At 35.9% G+C, this 23,191-nt stretch overlaps 1 protein-coding gene and 1 pseudogene across 1 annotated transcript in view; one reads left to right on the top strand and one right to left on the bottom strand.

The window, feature by feature from the left end:
- Positions 1-572: 572 nt before the first annotated feature.
- ELOVL4 (ELOVL fatty acid elongase 4) overlaps positions 573-23,191 on the bottom strand; it is a 32,569-nt gene continuing 9,950 nt past the window's right edge. The window contains exons 2-6 of the mRNA XM_025858544.2: positions 9,529-9,716; positions 8,250-8,330; positions 6,750-6,921; positions 5,069-5,196; positions 573-2,648 (exon numbers count right to left, since the gene is read on the bottom strand). Coding sequence (XP_025714329.1) covers positions 2,379-2,648; positions 5,069-5,196; positions 6,750-6,921; positions 8,250-8,330; positions 9,529-9,716 — 839 coding nt within the window. The 3' untranslated portion in view covers positions 573-2,378. The remainder of the gene's footprint in view (positions 2,649-5,068; positions 5,197-6,749; positions 6,922-8,249; positions 8,331-9,528; positions 9,717-23,191) is intronic.
- LOC112813779 (enhancer of rudimentary homolog pseudogene) lies at positions 15,405-15,780 on the top strand (annotated as a pseudogene).

Here is a 23,191-nt window from a genome sequence, read left to right on the forward strand (position 1 = left end):
ATTGCAAATATTTAATAAATTCCCTGTTTTCTGTGTAAGAAACATTTCTTTAGTTACTGACAAAGTTTTACCAAAAGATGCAGTCCTCCTCAACTGATTTTTAGGTATGAGGCATGCAACTCAGTGTGATGACTGAGAAATTATGAAAGCTACCAGAACAGGCTGCATATCACAGCTCAGCATCATCTTAGATAAAGAACCTTAAAAACTGTAATAAGAGCTGAATGATCTAATGTAAGAACATAAGGGCTCCTCCACCTTATTTTTGGAACCAAAAAAACCCACAGCATTAAAAAATGTTAAAGCTTACATTTGAAATGACAAATGCAAGAGTAGTTTAGAAGAAAATTTTAAGTTTTATGTCTGGATCCAAAAGCTCTTCCAAAGGCAACTGATTTTTAAAGTAAAAATATGCCATCATAAAAAAAAATAAGCTTTTCTCCAGGAATATTTTAGTTTCACTTTTTCTCTACAGTAGAAATTGGCAGCAGAAAAGAATTTTGAATATTAACAACTGAATCAAATAAACATCTAGCAGATAATTTACATAATAAACTGATTAACAAAAAAAATCATTTTTCCCACAGCAGTTGTATATTTATTGTGCTGAAATCAGGTAGCAGGGAATGAATAGGTCTGGGGAATCAGTACAGAATGTTCACAAAGATTTACAAATCTCTAGTCATTACACACAGAGCAGCAAAGACAAAGGTGTCGAATCCTTTCAGGTCAAACCATTGTTAAGTGTTGCAAATAGTCTGTATTTTTCATGACTGCATGCCTTCGGGGGGAAAAAGTGTGTAATTTTAATGCACAATAAATATTTTATAGTTTACAAAATATTCTAAAATAGTTTGTCTGCACAAACAGCATACATCCTGCACATGCAGTTTTGACATGTTGAGATACTTAGAAATATTCATGCTTTTTTTTTTTTTTTTGGTCACATTTTTTCTTTCTGTAATGATCCCTGGTCAACATCCCTTAACACTTCAACCTATGCAATAAGACAATGTACAAGTTCTCTTTGCTAGTGTATTTCCAGTTGTTCATTTATATTACATGAAACACTTCATTTGTAAATAGTAAACTTCATTTTCTGGTTCTGACTACTCTTATTTTTATTCATTTTTTTGTCTTAACAATGAACACCATGTAACAATCACACACTAAATTTAATGATCTTTAGCACCAAGGAGTCAAGAATATTGCACCAAAATGGGTTTACACTTCATATCTAGTTAATAAATAAGATCTTGCAACTTTGTCGTAAGGAAACTATCACTCCAAAACTAAACATATTGAAAGAGAAGGATAGTTTCACAGAAAAATTGAGTGTATGCTATTTGTAAAAAAAAAAAAAAAAAGCAAAAAAATACTAGCGGATTCGAAAGTTAGTATTAAAATTTACATTAGAGGACTCCTTGATTTTTTAATTAAAATTTATTTAATTTTAAATGTTCTTTCCAACAGAAGAGGTAGGTATATTTCCACATATGAAAAATCGGTAACAGCCACAAATCAAAACAAGGAAAGCCTGATAAAAATCAACATACTCTCTTCTAACAGCACATAAATGTAACTCTTTTATGATGTTACTAATAAAGATGAGTTGTTTCATGTTCCAATCAGACAATAATCTTAATTTTCATAATATATTTCTGATAGTAATAGGAGTATTGAAAGGCTGCCTTTTCATCACAAAAATTGTTTCCCACAATGATTTGTGCCGCAAGTCATGGTGACCTTTGGGTCGCTAGACAGGATTTTACTGTAATTCTTTCTTATTTTCACCAACACCATCATCATCAAGCCTCTAAGAATCTACAGAGATCATCAGATTTTTTTAATTTAATTACAACCAAAAGGGTATATTCAGACTAGAGGTGGAGAGATTCGACCATTCCAGTCAGCAAATGAATTCAAATGTGCAAATTTTAAAGTATCTACAGTTCCAGCTTTGGACCAGAAAATGTAAGGTAACTGATTGTAATCAGTAGGTAATACTAATTTAGCCAAAAAATTCATACTGTGTTTCTGTGATCATCAGACTGAAGAATGTATATAAGATACATGAAAAATCTCATGCTTTAGACAAATGGATGTGAACAGAGGGAGAGCCTCCAAAGTCATAATGATTGCTTTGGTCTGGACAACATCAAGGCTAATAAAAAAAAAAATGTTTAAAATAAAACTTCATAAATAAAACATCCGGGCATTGTATTTAACACTTTACTCTATCTAAAGGTTACTAAGACATAGAGCACATTTGCCTTTTTCTCTCCACCTCCAAACCCTCATTTGCTTCTGTTTTCCCTGAAATTTTATATGAAATGGGAACTTCCTCACTGTCAACAACAGTTAAGGCCCAGTTCAATTTACTCTCCTTTTGCTTTTCCATTTTTCTGCTTTTTTCCATTTTCTAGTTGTTTCTCTGATTTGCTTACACCATTTGCTGAAATACCATTCACAGCTGTTTTTCCAGTTTTTGCTTTCTTAGGCTCTTTGTATGTCCGAACATAGAAGTTAAGAAAGAGAAATATGAAGCTGATCGCGTAGGCAATGAGGGCCCAGTGCATCCATTTTGGGAAGGGACAATCTGTGTAAAGAGACAGCGCTGTGTGTCCAATGGTCACATGGAACTGAACCTGAAAAACCAAACAACAATGTAGGAATTGTAAGTAACTTCTAACAACATCAGAATCTTCTGTCTAGCTAAGATAGGCCCAAATCTTGCCACACTGTCCAAAGTTCAATAGACTCCAGCTCCCTTTCATCCATCAGGTTGCAGCTCAGATGTCATCCCCTCCGCAAGGGCTTTCTGCCAGCTAGGACAAAGGAACTCCATCCAGCTGGCCTTCTCAATCCCATTAATGAGGGCTTTTGTTTGGTGTGGGTTTTTTTCTTTATAACAAAACTATCTGGACTTCTTAACTTCTTGATTGTCCATCTTCCCACTAGTGTATAACTTCAGAGGGTATGGCTCTGTGTTGCTCCATGAGGAGTTCTTGGCACAGGGTCTGGATTCAATGAGTATTTGCTGGATAATGTTGAATGATGTTATTAATGAGAGGGAATATCAATGGCCTAAGAGAATAAACTAATAGTACCATATACTCTTTTTGATATTTGTTTTCCTCCCACATTTGAGACTGACTTTTTTCCACAAAACTATCAGTGGAATGGTACATATACTTTTAAAAACGAACCTATTGAAAGTGTTCATTATTTATTTCTTACAAAATAGCACACAGATAATACTGTATTTGAATTAACACTATCCTTGAGGCACACTAACCTCAGTCAGTTAAGCGTCCAACTCTTGGTTTCAGCTCAGGTCATGATCGCATGGGTCATGGGATCGAGCCCTGTGTAGGGCTCCTTGCTCAGCGGGGAGTTCCTCTCCTACCCTCCCACCCACCCCCTGGCCCCATGTGCTCGCTCTCTCACCCTCTCTAAATGAATTAACACTATCCTTTACAAATTAAGATTTTTGGTAAAATTCAGTAGATATTTGAGAACAAGTGCAAAAAGACTCACTTTCAACTTTAAAAGTTTTTAAAAGAAGAAAAGCCAAAATTAAGATGCTTTGTAATTCAGATAAGGCAGATCAGTTGAAATTCCAATATATCAATAAATGAGTGGTTCTCAATATAAGAATTATGAATTCCACAGTGTTAACAAGGGTTAACTTTTTACAAGATTAACTTACATGATTAACTGTTGTGAGAACTTCTGGCTTAGAAATATTCAATTCTTCATGAAACTAACATCCTATTTGGAATGGGCAATTGTGTTTTCTCTTTTAAGCATAGCATTATCCATATTAATTATTATATTAAATATGATTAAATTCATTTATTCCTTGTAAGCCCCAAATTTAGATCAGACTAAAAAACTTTAAATTCTCCATGGTAAAATCCAGATTTTAAGAACTTTTGATTTGACAATGGTTCTTAGAACCTAAGTCACCAAAAGGGTTATGTATATATGTGTGATTAAGTATGACATCACTCAAGGAGGCTCAAGTGAGGACTCCAACAAAGTAGATATAAAGAGTTCAGATGACTTTTGTCATCTCTTCATTTTCTTGTGCCCATTTTCTAATTACCAAGAGAAATGAATTACACCAACTATATAAACAGCTTACATAAAAACTGGAGGAAGTTTCCTGTAGCATTTTAGTTACAAATGAATCTTTCCCACCCAGCATTCCCCAAAAGTTGTGTTTCCTGTTCGGCCAGCCAGCTGTTTAGCAACTTAAAGCAGAGATGAATAGCATTTCCAAATGTGATCCCACTGATAAATTGTGCACATGCTATGATTACAGCAAATTATAATAAATTCCAAGGCTTGAAGAACAGCGACCAGGTTGGTGTGGATTTCCACTTTGATGACTGGGCTAGCACCTTGCTTGAATGTTTCACTGAGGTACCCAGATGCTACAAGAAGTCCCACGAGGGGTATATGCTGAAAATTGTCTGCTCTAAAGGCTAGGATTTGAGAACACCTAGCTCTGCTCTCTAGGACTGTGTGTTGGAGAATTAAGAGGAGTTCTCTAGTCTTTGTTCTCTTCCTTGATCCCACCCTTTCCTTGGTTGTGTGCCTTCTTTTCAACTTTTATATCCTAAATGTATGGGATCTGTTAACAAGGACTGAAAAATAGAATAGAAAACAAAATTCAAGCAAGAGCAGGATGAAGAAAGGTAATAATAACATTTTAAGTTAAAAAAAATCACCTGACAGAGAACTTACATTATTTTTCTGGTCATATATGAGTCTATGTACTTTACGGTGTGCTTATTAGATCTTGACTCATCCATTTCACAGAATATTTTTAAAGAACATTTCTCTTAGACAAGAGTTGTGTTTAGTCTTTTAAGAACATTAAAAAATTAGTGGCAGTGACAACTAGGTCTATGAACAAGAAGCTCAGAGCCAAGCAGCCTCAACTCCCACAGCTGGAGCACAGAGAAAGTCAACTTTGTAATAGAAAATTGTTTAAAATTAGTAAATTCAAATATTTGCAGTGTTTTGCCAGAAGCAACTTTAGAAGCATTTAACTCACCAGCTGCAACATGGTCAAGTACCGTTTCCACCAAAGATACTTCTGAATCCATGGGCCAAACGCAGTTAACCCGTAGTATGAGTACATAATCACATGGATGAAGGAATTCAGCTGTGCTCCAAAAAATGCTTCAGAAAAACAGAATTATAAGATACAGAAAATTTTAGTAGGCAATAAGCCATCTGGACATAAAATAAATGAATCCACATTATTTTCTAACATTTATTCTTGAGTACAGATTAGGAATAAAAATTGTAAAGTAGTAATAATGGAAAAGACTTCTCTTCAGATCACATCAGATATTTTTAAAGTTTAGACTCAGGCTTTTAGCCTATAAATAAAAATGAGTGTTCTTCAAATGCAAAGGGCTTTCACAGTGGCAAGCTTCCAAATGGAGTACCCCAGTGACTTAAGTATGCCATAATATAGAAACTACTGCCTGTATTATTCTCGGGGAAAAAAGTCATGGTACATATAATTGTTTAAATAGATTTTTAATGGGGCACCTGGCTGGCTCAGTTGAAAGAGCATGGGACTCTTGATCTTGGTGGGAGTCGTAAGTTCAAGCCCCACGTGGGGTATAGAGATTACTTAAAAAAATAATAATAAGGGGCGCCTGGGTGGATCAGTCGGTTAAGCGTCTGCCTTCGGCTCAGGTCATGATCCTGGGGTCCTGGGATTGAGCCCTGCATTGGGCTCCCTGCTCAGAGAAGTCTGCTTCTCCCTCTGATCCTCCCCCCTTTCACACTCATGTCTCTCTCTCTCTCCCAAATAAATAAAATCTTTAAAAAATAATAAAATAAAAAGGACCTTTTAAAAAATAGATTTTTAAAGCCTCATTATTGCCTTCAGATGGCATACCAACATATCAACATAAACATATCAATATACACATATCAACAACAAAATAGTACTTATTTCTTAGGGTTCTAAACAGTTTTAATGAAAGTAGAAGGTAAACTGTACTACTATAATGACCGGTAACCTGGGTCCCCAACAGAGAAATAGTCTGTTTCCAGCTCAGTGATGTAAATCATCTTCAATTTACAGGCATCTGAAAAGCTGAAGACATATCTTGAACAAACTGAATTCAGATCGTCTTTAACAAGGCTATTTACAATTTCCTTTGAGTAAGAACCAACAGGTTCATTTAAGGCCCATTTTAGAGCAAGAGTGGGCTCTGGGCTTCGACTGGTGATGGAGGCTTCAAACTGAGAAGTTAAAGCTTAGTATCCTTTGTCTCTCTCTCTCTTTTTTTTTATTTAAGTAGGCTCCACACCCAGTGTGGAACCCAATGCAGGGCTTGAACTCACGACCCTGAGATCAAGACCTGAGCTGAAATCAAGAGTCAGACGCTTAAGGCGCCCCTAGCTCAGTATCCTTTGAGTCAGAACCACTGTAACTGCTCCCCATCAAAAATTATTTGCTACGTTTAAGATTAGTTTATGCTTATCTCTCAGGTAAATCTTTAGGTACTTAAGTAGCCACAGATAAAAAACCAAAACTTTGCTTTCTTCAAATTTCTTTTTTTTCTTCATATTTCTTTAAAATGAAATTAACACAGAAATAATTAACTATGCAAGCAAGTTAAAGACCAAGTCAAATTTCCAGCTTCTCATTACTTTTCCACCCAACACATATACATAATTTAATATATGCAGATATGTCCCAAAATACTCACCTTGTCCCCCTGCGACCCATTTAATTCCAATCCACCACAATGTAAACATTGTACAGTGATGATATACATGAAGGAAAGAGACTTGGTTGTTTTTCTTCCTCAGGATAAAAAACACCGTGTCCAAATACTCAACCCCTTTAGATACAAAGTACCACCACAGAGCAGCAGCTATCTATAAAAAGAAAGGAAAAGCATGTTATAAATACCAGAGTGACACTATCATATGGTTTTCTATTTATTGTTAAGTTAGTCCTAAACAATCTTTATTGCACAAAATGTACAAGGCACGGAATCATTTTTGCCTAAGTAGGTGTGAAACCTAGGCATCTATCCATGGGGAAAAAAATGGGAAAGAAAGAGTCCAAGTCTATATTTACCCAGTGGCAACGGTTTAGAGAAAATTTTTAGTGTTTTACATAGTTAGATGTCATGAAGTACCAAACTGCTGAACACAGAGCTATAAATACCTTCACACTGCTATGTTTTTCAATGTGGCAGAAAAATCCGAGATATTTACTTTGTAAAGGTATTTCAGTTGTTCATGCTTAGCCTATACTATACCTCAGATATTCTTGCAAGTATGTTTGTGTAGCAACTGGTCTCTGTTAGCTTTGGTCTCTCACTTTAACGTGTGCAACAAAATAAATACCTAACCACAGTACTTTGTATTAGGCAGTAAAATCTTTAAAGTGGTAAACTAAAACACACACAAACAAAAATAACAAATATTTCCTAGGTCATAAATATAATCCTACTTACATGAATAAGTCCTTTCTTTTCCTAGGCTCTAATTAAGACACCAGATGGTACAGAAAGATTAGGTTACATGCTGAGATTAAGGATCCAAGGATCCAGTGAGAGGTGACCTCTGTAAATGTTTTAAAATATTTTACAAGAACCCTACTGTAAGAGTAAACTAAACTCAACATTTTTTATGTTACCACTTTCTATGATGTGTGTCCTATGTACAAACAACAAAGAAGACAGTATATAACTGAAATCTGTTTATAAATCTTTGTATGTCAAGGGTGACTAGAAAGTAAAATATAACATTATATTACCAATGGTTTATTTTTCTGCAAATATAATAAAAACTGAGTTTATACCTATACAGTTGTGCTATGCTTAACTTACTAAACATTACATAGTTTATACAACATTTGTTTTTCCTCAGACTCTTAACAAATGAATTAGACTCTATGAGTTTCTATTCTTGACCCAAAACACAAAAATCCAAAATATCACCTTTACATTAAACATGGAAATTTTTTGTTCTTAAGTACTGTATTCTAGTAAGCCAACACATATTCACTCTCACACAAATAGGACACTATAGCTATGAAAACATTTTTAATTATGTACTTTTAAAGAAAAGCATAGCTTTACTGACTCAACACAATCCTATATACTTTTACCACTCTATGAAAGTATGTTTTTCAGAGTGGGGATTATAAAGTTAAACCCACTTCTACTGATGAATGGTATTTTAAATGTACTTACCCTAACTTCATTAACATTATCAGAATAATCCACACTCTGGCAAATATAGCTGTATCCTGCATTATATGATCCCATGAATAACTGGAAAAAAAGGGGAATAATATTTAAAATAAAGTTTTAGCAGATATGGAATTTAAAAACACTAAATACAACATGCAACCTTTCAAATTATTTTAAAGAACAATTTTATCTAAAAAAAAATTGAAATTCATTAAACATTTTAATGTGTTGGGAGTTTCTAAAATTTGCTGTGTGTCAATTTATTCTAAAATTGGAAGCTAAATTAAAAATCACATGTAACTCTAAGCTGAGACTTCAACTCTTATCTACTTTATTATATCAAGAGAAATTTTGATTAACCATGACTCAGATCCAACAGGTGCATTGATTTCTATTCCTGATCCAATGTGGTTTATATCTAACAAATGAGGTCAAAGTATCCAAATAAATTATTTTTATGAAGCTGAGATTCTACAGACTAAGTTGTCAATTACAGATTTCTTTAAAGAAGAGTAGTGTTTATTTTCCTAGCATCACCAGTCCAGTTCTCTGGGTTCATACAGAATTTTAATGAGGAATCTCTTGGGAAACAAATTCCTTCCACTTGGGAAAAAAATTCCTTCCACTCTTACAACTTAAAAAATGCCTATGTCAATCTAACCTTTAGGATTTCTTTTCAGAATGTCATGGAGAACTTGCTGGAGTCCAGAAAAGTACAAGATGATTAGCAGCAACAGTGTGTAACAGTTAACTCATTTTTGTTCCAACCCCAAATACAATGATATTATGTAATAGGATTTAACTCGAAATCAGTATTTTACATCTGCATATTTTGATCAAAATATGACCAAACCTGAAACTGCTGAGTAAGAATTATAAATAAAGAGCTACAACTATTTACTGACTACTTAATATGTGCCAAACACTCTGAAAAAATTATTTCACTTATCTCTGATCTAGAAGGCAGGTATTTATCCCCAGTTTACAGATGGGGAAAATAAGTCTCAGAAAAGTTAAATAACTTCTACTGTCAGTTAATAATGGTTATTTTGGAATCTAGTGTGTCTGCTTCAACATTCCATTTTAAATAACTCTCCTATACTTTCCATATGTTTCATATTTTTGTTATCCAAACATAAGAATGTCAATAAAGTAAAATTTACTTTTAGAGTAGACAACAGTTATCTTGGGATACAATATACAATGATGGTTTTACATATTCTAACTTCTTAATTTTCAATAACCCTGGGGAATAATAAGGTGACTTTAGTAAACCTACCTCTCTGAAGATAAAAAGGTTAAGCAAAACCATTCCAAAATTATAGATAATGAGCACTAAACGCATCTGGAAAGGTTCTCGGTCCTTCATCCATTTTGGACCCAGCCACACGAACAGGAGATAAAGAGTACTTATACAAAGTGTAGGCCATGGAGACTGCATCAGAGGCCAATTCTCCACACGTTTATCTAGAGAGAACAAAATAACATTAAATTCATTAAGCAATAAATTTGTTTGGAATGATCGTGTTAGGAATTATAATATTTCAACTTAGCTTTTTTGCTAATTTGACCAAATGCAGATCAGTTTTCTTTGAGTCATGACAAAAATACATGGCATTAAAACTAAACATATGAGACCAATTCTTGTGAGTAGCTTTTTGAAAATAATGTTTTATCACATATAGCACACATTAAGTTTTATAGAGACCTAGAGAACAAAGACCAGAAATAAACCTTGCTATAAAATAGGACAAGCTGGGCATGAAAAGTTGATGAAAGACTACATAGACAGAACATAAGTATTTTAAGGAGAAACTTGTCTTTCATATTAAACACGTGAAATGTATCAGTGCACATTTGGAAGCTGTGCCCTCCTTGCCTAAAGCAGGAGAAGAATAGTAAACTGAAGAGGTAGAGCAATGGAAGCCATTCCCTGGAATATTTTTGGATACTGAGGACAACAGTATGGTTATATTTGGGGTAAAAATTAGGGGAATTACAGTTCTATGATTTCTTTAAATGAAAATCATCACACTCAAAACATTTTTCTTTTTCTTTGATAGCAAGAGCCTATTTAGCCATGAATATAACCAACTTATATGCTTTTCTCTAAAGCTATAAGCGTTTACCTCATATGTGTGTAAATATTTCATTTAAAATGAGTCAACTGTCCTTAATATTCAAATATGCAACCTTGAATCAATTTTGTAATAAGGGTTCTGTCACAAGTAACATTTCTAAGAGAAGAATGATAATGAAATATATAGGGTTAAAAAAATTGTTTTCTAATACATTATAAAAAGATACTGAAATTTATATTTCTAAAACCTAAACAGCATTTTATAGGTTATGAATCTAATGTCTAGTTTATGCTTGGTAATGCAAAAACATTTCTATGTTCTATGCTGAGGAAAAGAACGTATTTTTAAAACAGCAACAACAAAAAATCCTACCTTTCAGTCAGTTCCTAAGAGCTAGCCTAAATGAATTTAACTTAATTTCTCATTATAATGTCCCACCATTTAAACTGTCAGCTTTACTAAAACTATACATGCAGAATAGCTCTGGATTAGCTAATTCGGTTTCAAAATATCTTACTTAAAATTAGTCTGTTTCTATACACTATTGATAGAAATTAAGATAAAAGGAAGGAAACAGAAATGGAACAATGTTTAATCATACAGTCTCCAAAGTCAGGAAGTGACATTAACTATGTTTCTATAAAATAAGAGTTGTTAGAAAGATGCGCTAGTGACTTGGAAGAAAAACACATATGAAAACAAGAAAAAACAAAAACTGATTTTATTTCAGAGTTTACAGGAGAGGCTTACTATCTATCTATTCATGGAAATTATGGTTCTATCACTCAAATCAAAATATATTCCAGAGTTAAAAATAAACTAAAACACTTACACGACAAGAGAGAATAATCCTCTTATGAGAGGGTGTGGCTTAAAAGATGAGTGGCTGACTTTTGTTGAAGGCATTGTACTACTATGGTCTTATCACTGATTTTTTGCTTTTCTTTATTATTGTCATATTATCCTGCTATGTATCTCTCTATGACAAAGTCCACCTTAAAACATGGGGTATTTATCTACTTAGATATTTATTTTCTATAGGAAAAAAACTTAAGACAAACTTCTAAATCCTGAAGCCCTGCTCTACTTACTTCAGGAACTAGAGTAGCTGTGGCTTCCTATTCCTATCCAGAAACTAGAGGGTAGACAGTTTTTTCCATACGTTTGATACAAAGAGCAAAAGGATTGTTATAAAATAATCCTATGTAACAAAGAAAGGAATATAAATTCATCAGTAAGGAGATTCTAATTTCTAATATCACAGATTATATCACAATTTTTAAAAAAAGATTTATTTAGAAAGGAGAGAGCACGTGCAAGTGGGGGGAGGGGCAGAGGGAGAGGCAGAGAGAGAATCCTCAAGCAGACTCCCCACTGAGCACAGAGCCCAATGTGGGGCTCGATCCATCGCGACCTGAGCCAAAATCAAGAGTCGGCTCAACCAACTGAGCCGCCCAGGAGCCCCAATTCTATCACTCTTAATCACACACAGAATTCCTGCTGACTTCAAAGTAAGTTCTGAGCAACAAGTTGAAAAAAATGAGAGAAACAGGTAAAAAATTTTCCCAAAATCAAGAATAAATAAAAATGCTCATTCTTTTTGATGTATAGTGTGATTAGCCCATGCCATTCTCTCCTTCAACAGAGAAGTTTAAAGACAGAACTAAGAAAGACAGTGAGAGAAAGAGACATGAGTAAGAAGCTGAAGATCTGACAATATGAAACACTAACAGAGGCCAACAGAAGAGTAAAAAGGATAGATAAGAAATAACAGATATTAGAAAAGACATTCTAGACTCTATCAGTAAACAGATGGGCTGAGTTTTAATATCAGCTCTGCTACTGTGCAGAGGACTTAAAGGGCACAATCTGTCTTCATCCCTTCATCTATAAAACCTGCTGGAAAGAAGGGGAATGGGTTAGTGCTTCTCCAACTTGAATGAGAAAAAGAATTACAGGGGAGAGGGGCATAGTTAAAAGGTAGGTTCTGACTCAGTAGGTCTGGGGTGCAGCTCATTTTTAGGAAGATTCTGCATTTTCTAGGAAGCTCCAACTGATGCTATGTCAGTATTCCATGGACCACCCTCTCAGTAGCAAGGAACTAGATAATCCTTTAGGTTTTTTTTTTTAACTTCTGAAAATTGTTACTTTTAAAAATGATAATTAGGAGGAAGAATGGAATTGAAGGTGAGGAAAACTGGATCCAAAAAATGGGCAATTTTCATTGGTCAGGGGACCCACTGTGCATGCAAGTTCCTGCACATTTTTAAACCACTACAGCACTCATCACACTGTCCTGTGACTTTCCTTGAAAATGTAATCTCCCTGAAGGCAGGGTCTGGGTCTCTCATTCCCGTACTGCAAGGCTTATCAGGGTGCTTAAACAACATTTATTTGATGAATAATTGATGAGTGGGTAATTTTTTTCATATTAGTCCTTTATTCTCTAACCCTTCAAATAAAATCCAACAGTACATTTATTGATATTCCAGGTTTCTTTGTAAAACAACCTTTTCCTACAGCTCTTCCCAGATCCTCCTTTATGCTGGCATACAACTTGAACCTGATGTCAACAACACTTCAATCCAGTATTTAGGCGGTACATATGTGCTCTCTCTATAAGGCACGCAGTGTCTTTACTTCATTGCTTTCTCCAGGGAAAAAAGGCAATGCCCCCATTTCTTTATCCAACAGTGTAAGTCATGCATTCAATAAGCATCTACTTAACAAAACCCTGTCTATAGCCTATAAAAGGACACAGTTCACACCATCTCTTTCTCAAATTAGCCCTTCAGCTCACCAGGGTCAGAACGCTCTTAAAAATTCCGCCTCCAATGAGCATTATGGAAATTGTAGTAACTGTCAGCTACCTGAAGCGCAGCATCACAATCCCATCCTACGATGATATTCACATGATATTTCTCCAGGTCTTTGCAGTTATTTGTGTCTTTCTAAATTTGCATAAATTTTTCTTTAGTACTTCTAACAAGATTCAAATATCCATGCTTTTTACTTGTTCCCTTTTCCACTTAAAAGGGAATGAGAGTCACAATAGTGTCATACAATGATATGAAAATTTACCGTTAATAACAGGTCCCCCGCAAGTCTTGACCCAAAAAAAAAGAAAAGAAAAGAGAAAAAAGATGTGGAATTGTGGAATTAGAACAGTAAAGGAAAATTATGAATACTGAAGCTTTATGTATTTTACATAACCTTAAAATAATGAATTATCCAGCCTTTCATGAACTCAAATGTTTCAATAACATATTTTTATATATTGCCTTTCTTCAAGAAAGATGTATTTGCTTAGATTCCCCTCCCCCGTTTTATTGAGACATAATTGGCAAACTTCACTGTGTAAGTGTAAGGCATACAGCATGATGGTCTGATTTACACATGATGTGAATGAGTTCCACAATAGGTTCAGCTAACATCTATCTTATTCATATAGATACAAGAGAAAGAAAAGAAAGAAGAAAAGAATAAAGGGAAAAAAATGTTTTCCTTGTAATGAGAACTCTTAGGATTTACTCTTAACAACATTCCTGTGTATCATACAGCAGTGTTCTGGTCATCATGTTGTTCAGTATATCCCTAGTGCTCATTTAGTTTACAACTGGAAGACTGTACCTTTCGACCACCTTTCTCCAACACTCCCCGACCCCCTCCACCTCTAGTAAGGACAAATCTGATCTCTCTTTCTATGGGCTTTATTTGTTTCAAATAACAAATTTCAGGGGTAAATTAAATCTTCTTAATTTACTTAAATTTGAGTTAAACTGAATCCAAATATAGATTATGCACATTAAAGTAAAAAGAAGACATATTTCCAGTATACTGTCAGTATCTGAATTCTACAGTTATTTTTTAAAAGATTATTTATTTTTGAGAGAGAGAGAGACAGAGAGAGAGCACAAGCAGTGGGGAGGGACAGAGGGAGAAGCAGACTCCCCACTGGGCAGGGAGCATGATGCGGGACTGGGATCATGACCTGAGCCGAAGGCGGATGCTTAACCAACTGAGCCACCCAGGCGCCCTCTACAGTTATGAACAGGATTCCATATCATGAATTTATTAGGGGAAAAAAAGGAGAGAGAAAATATTCAATTGAAACCTTATTCTTCCTGCCACCACTGAAGTCAAACTCTGTCGTCAAGGAATACCAAGATTCAAATGGGTTTTATATAACATTCTTAGGAATTCTCTATTTGCAAAGCTTTGGGGTGGGGGAAGGATCAATATGGCACAAATATAAATTAACTCTAGTTGATTTATTTGTCAAATTGTCCTACATTTTATAACTATTATTATGTTTATTAACATATTTATGCCTTCATGTTAGTGGTTTTGCCCCTATTTTGAGCTTATTAACAATTTTAAGCCATTACTTGGAAACCTTTACCTAAACTAGGGCTGCAGATTTTTAGATTTAGATTCAGATACGATCTCGTTATCTTAACAATGAGACTCAGAGAAGTCAAGAGCCTCAGGTATCCCAGCAGCTATTCCAGTACCACTCAGTCTTCACAGCCATTAATTTTAAGGGAGACAATTTCCATCCATTTCTTCCTCAATTACTGGTCTAAGTGATATTTTAAGATAGAACTGTGACTATCAATCATGTTTCTTCAAGGAAAAGAAAATAAAAGAGAGCTACAAAATTTCCCTTAGGAGAAAGAAGGACAAGAGATACACCAAGTCTCACACTTCCTTAGGTGCTGCATCTGACAGAGCTGGTCTAGGATCATGAATGCTTTGGAGGCCATGCCACAAAGAAAGGTGGGAAAAAACTAAGGATGTCTAGCCTGGAGAAAAGAAAGAGGCCTCATCAATTGCTAAAAGACCTAAAGAGAGCTCAGATTTATTCTCTATTTCTAGAGTGTAAAATTAGAACCAATGAGAAGTTTTAGGAAGCTGAATTACACCTAAATTCAGAAAATTTCTAAGCAGTGGGTCTTTCTGTAAGTAGAAAGAGCTGTCTTCTTTGGCAATGAATTCCTTATCCTCCTTTTAAATTAAATTTAAGCAAACCTAAAACTAAGTATTATAGAAAATAAGTTCAGGAGCAAGAGGCTGCAGCGAGAGAGTTTGGCGCGATGTCTCACACCATTTTGCTGGTACAGCCTACAAAGAGGCCAGAAGGTAGAACTTATGCTGACTATGAATCTGTGAATGAATGCATGGAAGGTGTTTGTAAAATGTATGAAGAACATCTGAAGAGAATGAATCCCAACAGTCCCTCTATCACATATGATATCAGTCAGTCGTTTGATTTTATTGACGATCTGGCAGACCTCAGCTGCCTTGTTTACCGAGCTGATACCCAGACATACCAGCCCTATAACAAAGACTGGATTAAAGAGAAGATCTATGTGCTCCTTCATCGGCAGGCCCAACAGGCCGGGAAATAGCTGAGTTAGAAGCAGTGGGGATGGGGGTGGGCTTGGAACACAAGCATGTACAACGTGCTATAGTGGCGGTTCTGTATTATAGTAATCCTGTCTCCATCTTGGTGTACTCTAGCCAGGATGGAAGGTATTAGATAAAATGTGAAGATCTTGCTCAATCTGAAACCCCCATTGCCCCCTTCCCCTCCCTGTTTTTTTTACTTAAACATTTTTATGATAATTTAGACGGAAGTTGTTTGTCAGTTAATCTTGGTTCCAGTCCTTCAATCTGTTCATATCTGCTTTATAACATTCACTGTACTAACCCTTCTTCAGGTTGGGGTGGGGGGGGTAGTGACAGTTTAGTTACGCTCAAGGTAAAGTCAGTGAAAAATGAATAAATGTTCTTTAGTTATAAAAAAAAGACTATATTTTAATAATAAGAATTACTAAGACACATTACCTTAACCCTTCTGGACTCTTAAGGCGTAACTTTTTCTCAGGAAATCGTTTCCATTCAGAACATTTTGATTATTTCATAAAGCTCATGTCAAGTAGGATTGATTTATTTACAAACATTAGTTAGTTCACTAATCACACAATTTTATCCATATGATAAAGATCATGTAATAGTTACACAACTGTATGTGTTTGTCATATAATGGTTACACAACTGTATGTAATGGTCATGTAATGGTTACATGGTTACAACATACAGTTGTGTTTGTCAAAACTCACAACTGTTAACTAAAAAGAGTTACTTTTTTTTAAGCAATGTACTTTATTTATTTATTTTAAAGCTTTTATTTATTTATTTGAGAGAGAGAGAATGAGAGAGAACACAAGAGGGAAGAGGGTCAGAGGGAGAAGCAGACTCCCCTGCTGAGCAGGGAGCCCGATGTGGGACTCGATCCTGAGACTTCAGGATCATGACCTGAGCCGAAGGCAGTCGCTTAACCAACTGAGCCACCCAGGCACCCTAAAAAGAGTTACTTTTATTATGTGTAAATTATACCTTTATACAAGTGGGAGGAAAAATGGTATATCTGAAGTAGGGCTTCCTTCAAATACCCTCCACCAACAGGTTTTTATTTTTAATCTGATTTTGTATCTTAAAATCACACAGCATGATAGATAGATAGATAGATAGATAGATAGATAGATAGATAGAACAGAATTTCAGGTCAGACTCTCCACCCCTTCTGAGCTAAGTGATTCGGGGGAGGTTATTTGGTTCTTGACTTCTCAAAACTCATTTACTAGAAAAGGAGACAGACATAAAAAAATCTATTGCTTTGCAGGATGATAAGTGTAAGTCTTAAGGATAAGGGGCCAGTCTTAAGAACAGTGGTAGGGCAGGTGAGAGGGGACAAGATGGACTTCAAGAACAGACATTTGAATTGTTTCTTGAAGAAAAGGAAGAGGAATTTTCCAAACAGACAGAGAGGAGGAAGGCCTTCTTGCAGAGAGAACCATATGTATAAATAGCCCCAAAGCAAGAAGTAACATATTTATTCTGGAAACTAAGCAGGCTTGAGGTAGCGGATACTTACAGAGAACGATGACTGGAGCCTTATGGGTCAGAGCAGACCTGGGAGAGTCTTACAAACTATGCCAAAGAGGCTAGAATCTGTCTGGTAGATAATGGGGAGATGCTTAATTGGTTAAAAATAGGGGATCACATTTAGCTTTTAAAAGATAATAGCAGAAACGATGGGAGATGGACTGAAGGGGAAGAGGAGACCTCAAGAGGGAGAGAAACCAGTCGGATCAGTGGTTCTCAAACATCTCTCTGTTGCTGGGCCACCCACATAAGAACAATCTGCTTGTTAAAAGTGTAGATTCTTAGGCCCCACCCCAGATCTACTGAATCAAAATCTCTGTGGATAGGGCCCAGGACTGTGATCTCAAAGTTCCTCTGGTGATTCTGGTGGGCAGCCAGCTTGGACATCACTATAATGCAGAAGTTATGGAAACCTGAATTTAAAGGGCTGCACTGGTGATGGTCAAGATAGGCAGATATGAAAGTAAAATCTACAGACTTGGTGACTGATATGGATGTAAGAGTTAAGAGTGAAAGAAAAGTTCAGGATTACTCCTAGATTCTGGCATGGCTGGTGGCAGAGATGGTAAAGTCAGGATCCAGGACAGAGCCTAAAGGAAGAGGAACAGATCTGGAAGGAGATGACTGGGTGAAATTTTAAACATCCTGTGCCTGAAGTAGCTGTGGACACCTGCTGGGTGGAGGTATCCAGTAGGCTCTACCAGCACTGCAGACACATGGAGGAGTCAATGGTAACGAAAATCACATCAGAGTTTGAGGTCACAAGGGAAAGAGCACGTGAAAAATGAACAAGGATTGAACCCTGGGGAACACTTAAGGGAAGAGTGGGAGAAATGGCAGTGAAGCAAGCAGAGAAAAAGAGAAAATAACATTACAGGGAGCAAGAGAGTACAATGTCTTCAAAATGATGGGGTAGGTAACTGATGATTATAAATGGAGAATCACCTGTTCTTTTCTTTTCAATGAGGAAATAACTACTTCACGGGGTTGATGTGTGATGATTAAATGTAAAAGCTGTAGCACACAAGAATGCCACAAAGTTGTTCCTTTGCTGTACCCTATTGCATCCATGCCACATTTTCACACAGGTGTGTCTTATGTCAGGAATGATCTGAGCCCTTCCCATTAAAAGTCAAGTCCTTTGATGTATTCTAGGCCTTTTCTTCCTGACCTAGAGAAGTCATCTAAGTTCCAAATATTGACTCTTCATTCAGTCTACCAACATTAGAATCCTAGCTTTCTCATTTACTAGGTAAATACACTGAGTGAATTACATAAGTCTCTGGTTTTATGGATGATAACAGGGTTGCTGGGAGGAATAAGATATTGCTAAATGTATGGTGCCTGATACAGAATAAGAGCTCAATAAATGTTGGCACTGTCATTATCACTGACAATAATCAAACCATTAAATCCTCTTTTCCAAGAGAAGAGTTTAACCAAATTAAAGGGAAAATACCATCCACAATTATAAGAGTTTAAACTGAGAAAACAGAACATTTTATAACATATACTGAGAAAAGAGCACATTCTATAATGTATTGCTCATACATAACAAGCCTAAATCTGAATTTTGAATTACTTAGGTGTTTTTTTAAAAAAAAAACAAAACATTCTTTTTTAAGAAAGTGTAAACAAGATTTTAATAAATAATACTTGTAATCCCATAGTTCTGAAGTAATCCAAGTCCTTTAGAAACCTCTACTTATATACAAACAAATGTAATTAATTCTTACAGCAAATTATCCCTATGTATATTAAAAGAACTTCCTTAAAAATCTTTAATAGGTTGGGGCACCTCAGTGGCTTGGTTGGTTGAGCATCCGACTCTTGATTTCGGCTCAGGTCATGATCTTGGAGTCCTGGGATCGAGCTCCGCGTCGGGCTCCGTGCTCAATGGAGAGTCTGCTTGAGGTTTCTCTCTCCCTCTTCCTCTGTCCCTTCCCCCCCACCACTCACGCTTTCTTTCTGTCTCAAATTAAAAAAAAAAAAAAAATCTCTAACAGACCTCTTTTTTGTTTGGGAAAGGCTGATTTTTCCTAAAGCTTTTTAAAATTCAGGGTGAACTTTATCCCCTAAGTAGTCTAAGCTAGTTATCATCTCCCAAAAGAAAAATCAGTAAATTTTTTAATTTTTAGGACATCCAAATTCCTAGAATCAACAAGAGTAAGCACAAGACTAGGAAATAATCCTAGTCAGGTAATGACTTAAGAAGACACATGGAACAGAGGGAGTGTGGTAGAGGGGCAAGAGACAGGAACTGAATTAAGAACAACCAGATTCCAGGTCTATCCGTCATGTGCTAGCCCCACAGCTTGGACCTGAAACTCTTGGAGCCACAATTCCTCCTATGTAAAATGTGGGTAATAAGATTACCCAAACCACAGAGTTGCTTTGAGGTTTAAATTGATAGCCCTCTATAAGAAGCCCCTCCAACATTAACTCTTTTTTGCACTTACACGTATTGAATATGTATTTCTTTTGAAACCTTCAACACACACTATGATTACCTCTATCATACCATGCAACTGTCCTTTTAGTCTGTTTAAGTGTGTCCCACACAGACTGGGCAGGGGCAGTATTACTATTTCTAAAGCGACAAAGCCTTGCAAGAGTAGATGTATCCAGCAAATGGCTGAGGATTAACAAACCAAATGAAGGCCACAAAGTATCTAGAAAATAAATATTATTATGGCAACTACTACTGTGAAAATAGATATTGGAGACATTTCTCAACTGCCCTTTTGATTCAGGTAAAATGAGCAGAGTTATTGATCAATATTGTTCTAAAAGATATAGAAAATATCTGTTGGGGTAAAAAAACAACTAAATGTTCTATAGAAATGCATGCCATTGTTTGATTTTCTTAAATATATTTTTAAATCAATAGCTTAAGAACATTTTTAATTCTTCTTTTTCCATACTATATATAGCAGCAGATTATCAAAGAAATTAAGAATCCTTCATTCCCTTGCTATTCAAAATGTAGTACTCCAGCAGAAAAGTATCTCCTGGAAGCTTGCTAGAAATAAAGAATCTCAGGCCTCAATCCAGACTACTAAACCAGAATCTGTGTTTCAATAAGATTCCCACGTGATTTACACATTAAAATCTAAGAACGGCTCTAGTCTACTCATAAATGTGGTCCTATTTTATATAATATATAATCCAGTCATAAAAGCTTGTTTTATTTGTTCCTAGAGTCTACCTGAATGAATAAGTCACTTTTTTTTTCTTTTAACATATCTACATCTATTTAACCTGCCATAAACAAAAGAAAAACACACGCCTAACAACCAACTAAAGATACTGAGTAGCTTCAGGAGTATATTCAAGGCATGAAAAGGTATGTACTATATATTATTCTCCAAAATTATTCACCCTTCTTTGCTATGTTGGAACCAAAAGCTGCAAATCAACACCATGTTTTTATATTTCTCTACTAACCACTAATATACAAGTGATATTGTTAAAAATCCATTTCCTTTTACTGACTACACAAAAATAACAGTCAATGTCACCTTGTACACTAGAGATTCCCCCAAAGGGAAACTGCAGTGTTTTTCCTAAGGAGGTATTCAATGCCTTCCTCCATTTATTATAAAGGTCATGAGGGCCAGAGCCACAGTCCTTATTCCTCGATGTATCTGTAACAATGTCTAGTATACAAGCACCCTCAAACATTGTTAAGAGAAATTTTTAATGAAAAATGTAGGTAACTGTTGTCAAGAAGAGTTTGAGAAGGATTTTATCTCTGTAATAGGGATAAACCAAATGACACTATAAGGCCTCTTCTAGGTTCTAGTCTAAAATGTGATGTATAATACATTTTCCACCCCAGGTAAGATCTTGGGTATCAATGAGGTGAAAAAGGCAGAAGTAGAGAAGGGGTCTTCGCACAACTGGATACAATGGACAGGTAACACTCCGAGATACACTCTAGAATTGAAGCACAGATTCTGAAAGTGGTGGATGAATAAGAGTCCAGTCAGTTCCTGTTGAGTCAGGGTGATGAGCGGGGAAAATTTCTGCTTTAACCTCCCCTATGTCCTCAGGAAAGAGGATGACGGTTTCAGCTGGAAAGACTGCCTGGATGAATGAAAGGAAAGGGGAGCCCTTCCAGGGGGTGGCCCAGGCAGAGGCTAGGCCAAAAAATGACCAAGAGGTCAGTGAGTGATGGGCAGACAGGAGGGAATGGAGGTCCTTACCAGCAAGGCAAGGGTAAGTTGCAGCATCTGAGGGGATGAGGGGGAAAATGGCCTGAAAGCAGTTAGAACAAGAAGGCAAAAATGTTTTATGTAACTCAGTAGTATTACAGTCGGCTAAGAGCCTGAAAGAATGGATGTTCAAAAACAGAAAAAAGGAAAGAATTTTGGTTCCAAGTTTGCCTGAACAGAGATCATGATAAAGGCAGAAAGTGAGAGAAATGATAAAATTTCCCACAGAGAGCAGATAAATAGGGATGGACTCGGAAGCTGCAAAGGAGAAAAGACAGTAAAACAGATGAGCTGGGTGAATCAATAAGTGTTACAAATTGAAGAGTGATTACTCTGAGTTTAATTTGGGAGGGTTAGTACTAGATGGAGAAGATCCAAGAAAAGTCAGTTTACTCACTTGGAAAAAGGGAGTAATCGTATGCAGCCCAAAGGAGTATGAGGATCAAATGTGATAATACATGTGAAGCATTGGATATAGTCCCTGGCACTTAGCAAGCATCCAATAAATGTTTGCTATTATTACTGGACAGTAAAACAGTATCTGTTGTATGAACAGGGAGCCCGTCCTGCATTAGGAAAAGGTCACTGATGTGGGAAGGTGAAAGATCTAGATTAGGTCCCAGCTTCATTATTTTCCAGCTGTGTAGTTTTTAGTCTGTTTCTGCATCATGGAATGATTAAATAATACCTACTTTATGGGGATGCTATGAACATTAAATAAGGTGTATAAAATGCACACTACAGGATGTCATAGTCCATAAGGGTCCTGCACTAGAAGCTCAATAAATAACAGTGAGTTTCACCATGTACAGATGATATCTAAATCCATCATTAAAAAAATATAAGGGATATATATATATATATATATATATATATATATATATATATTGGACCCTTGAACAACATGGGTTTAAAATGCAGGGGGCCACTTAAATTCCTGAATTTTTTTCAATAAATACAATACTATAAATGTATTTTCCTTATGATTTTCTTAATAACATTTCTTTTCTCTAGCTTTATCATTAAGAATACAGTATATAATACTATAATAAAGTATGTTAATTGACTATATGTTATGGTAAGGTTTCTGGTTAAAAGTAGGCTATTAGCAGTTAAATTTTGAGGGAGTCAAAGGTTATATGTGGATTTTTGGCCGTGCAGGGGATCAGCATCCCTTAATCTGCATTATTCAAGAGTCAGTTGTGTATTTTTCTCCCAGACCTCTTATTGCCCCAAATCCCCCCACCTTTTGGCATTTTTTTCCTTTTCCCTATGAATGGGATTTTATGACTATGTCATTATGTAAATGTGTTTTTGATATAAAAGAATGATCCCTCACATCCTGGAAGCCAAGAAAAAATGCAGATAAGTGGTTTCCTTCTCACCCCATTTTCACATTTTGTTTGACTTCTCAGAAAAAGCAGTCATAAAACTGCCTTCCTGTACTAATCTGGGAATTCAAAGTCCAAACATCCCCCTTAGTGCCACTAATGGTCTTAAGGATTTAAGAAAATTGAAATGGTGTTTCCTTTTAGGAAAAAAAAAAGATTGCAGATACCATTGGAGCGTGTATACGTGCGTTTTTTTTTTAAGATTTTATTTATTTATTTGACAGACAGAGACACAGAGAGAGGGAACACAAGCAGGGAGGGTGGGAAAGGGAGAAGCAGGCTCTCTGCTGAGCAGGGAGCCT

This window comes from Callorhinus ursinus, unplaced genomic scaffold, assembly GCF_003265705.2.
Source record: "Callorhinus ursinus isolate GAN/ISIS: 27379988/994484 unplaced genomic scaffold, GSC_fseal_2.0 scaffold6, whole genome shotgun sequence".
Taxonomy (NCBI): domain Eukaryota; kingdom Metazoa; phylum Chordata; class Mammalia; order Carnivora; family Otariidae; genus Callorhinus; species Callorhinus ursinus.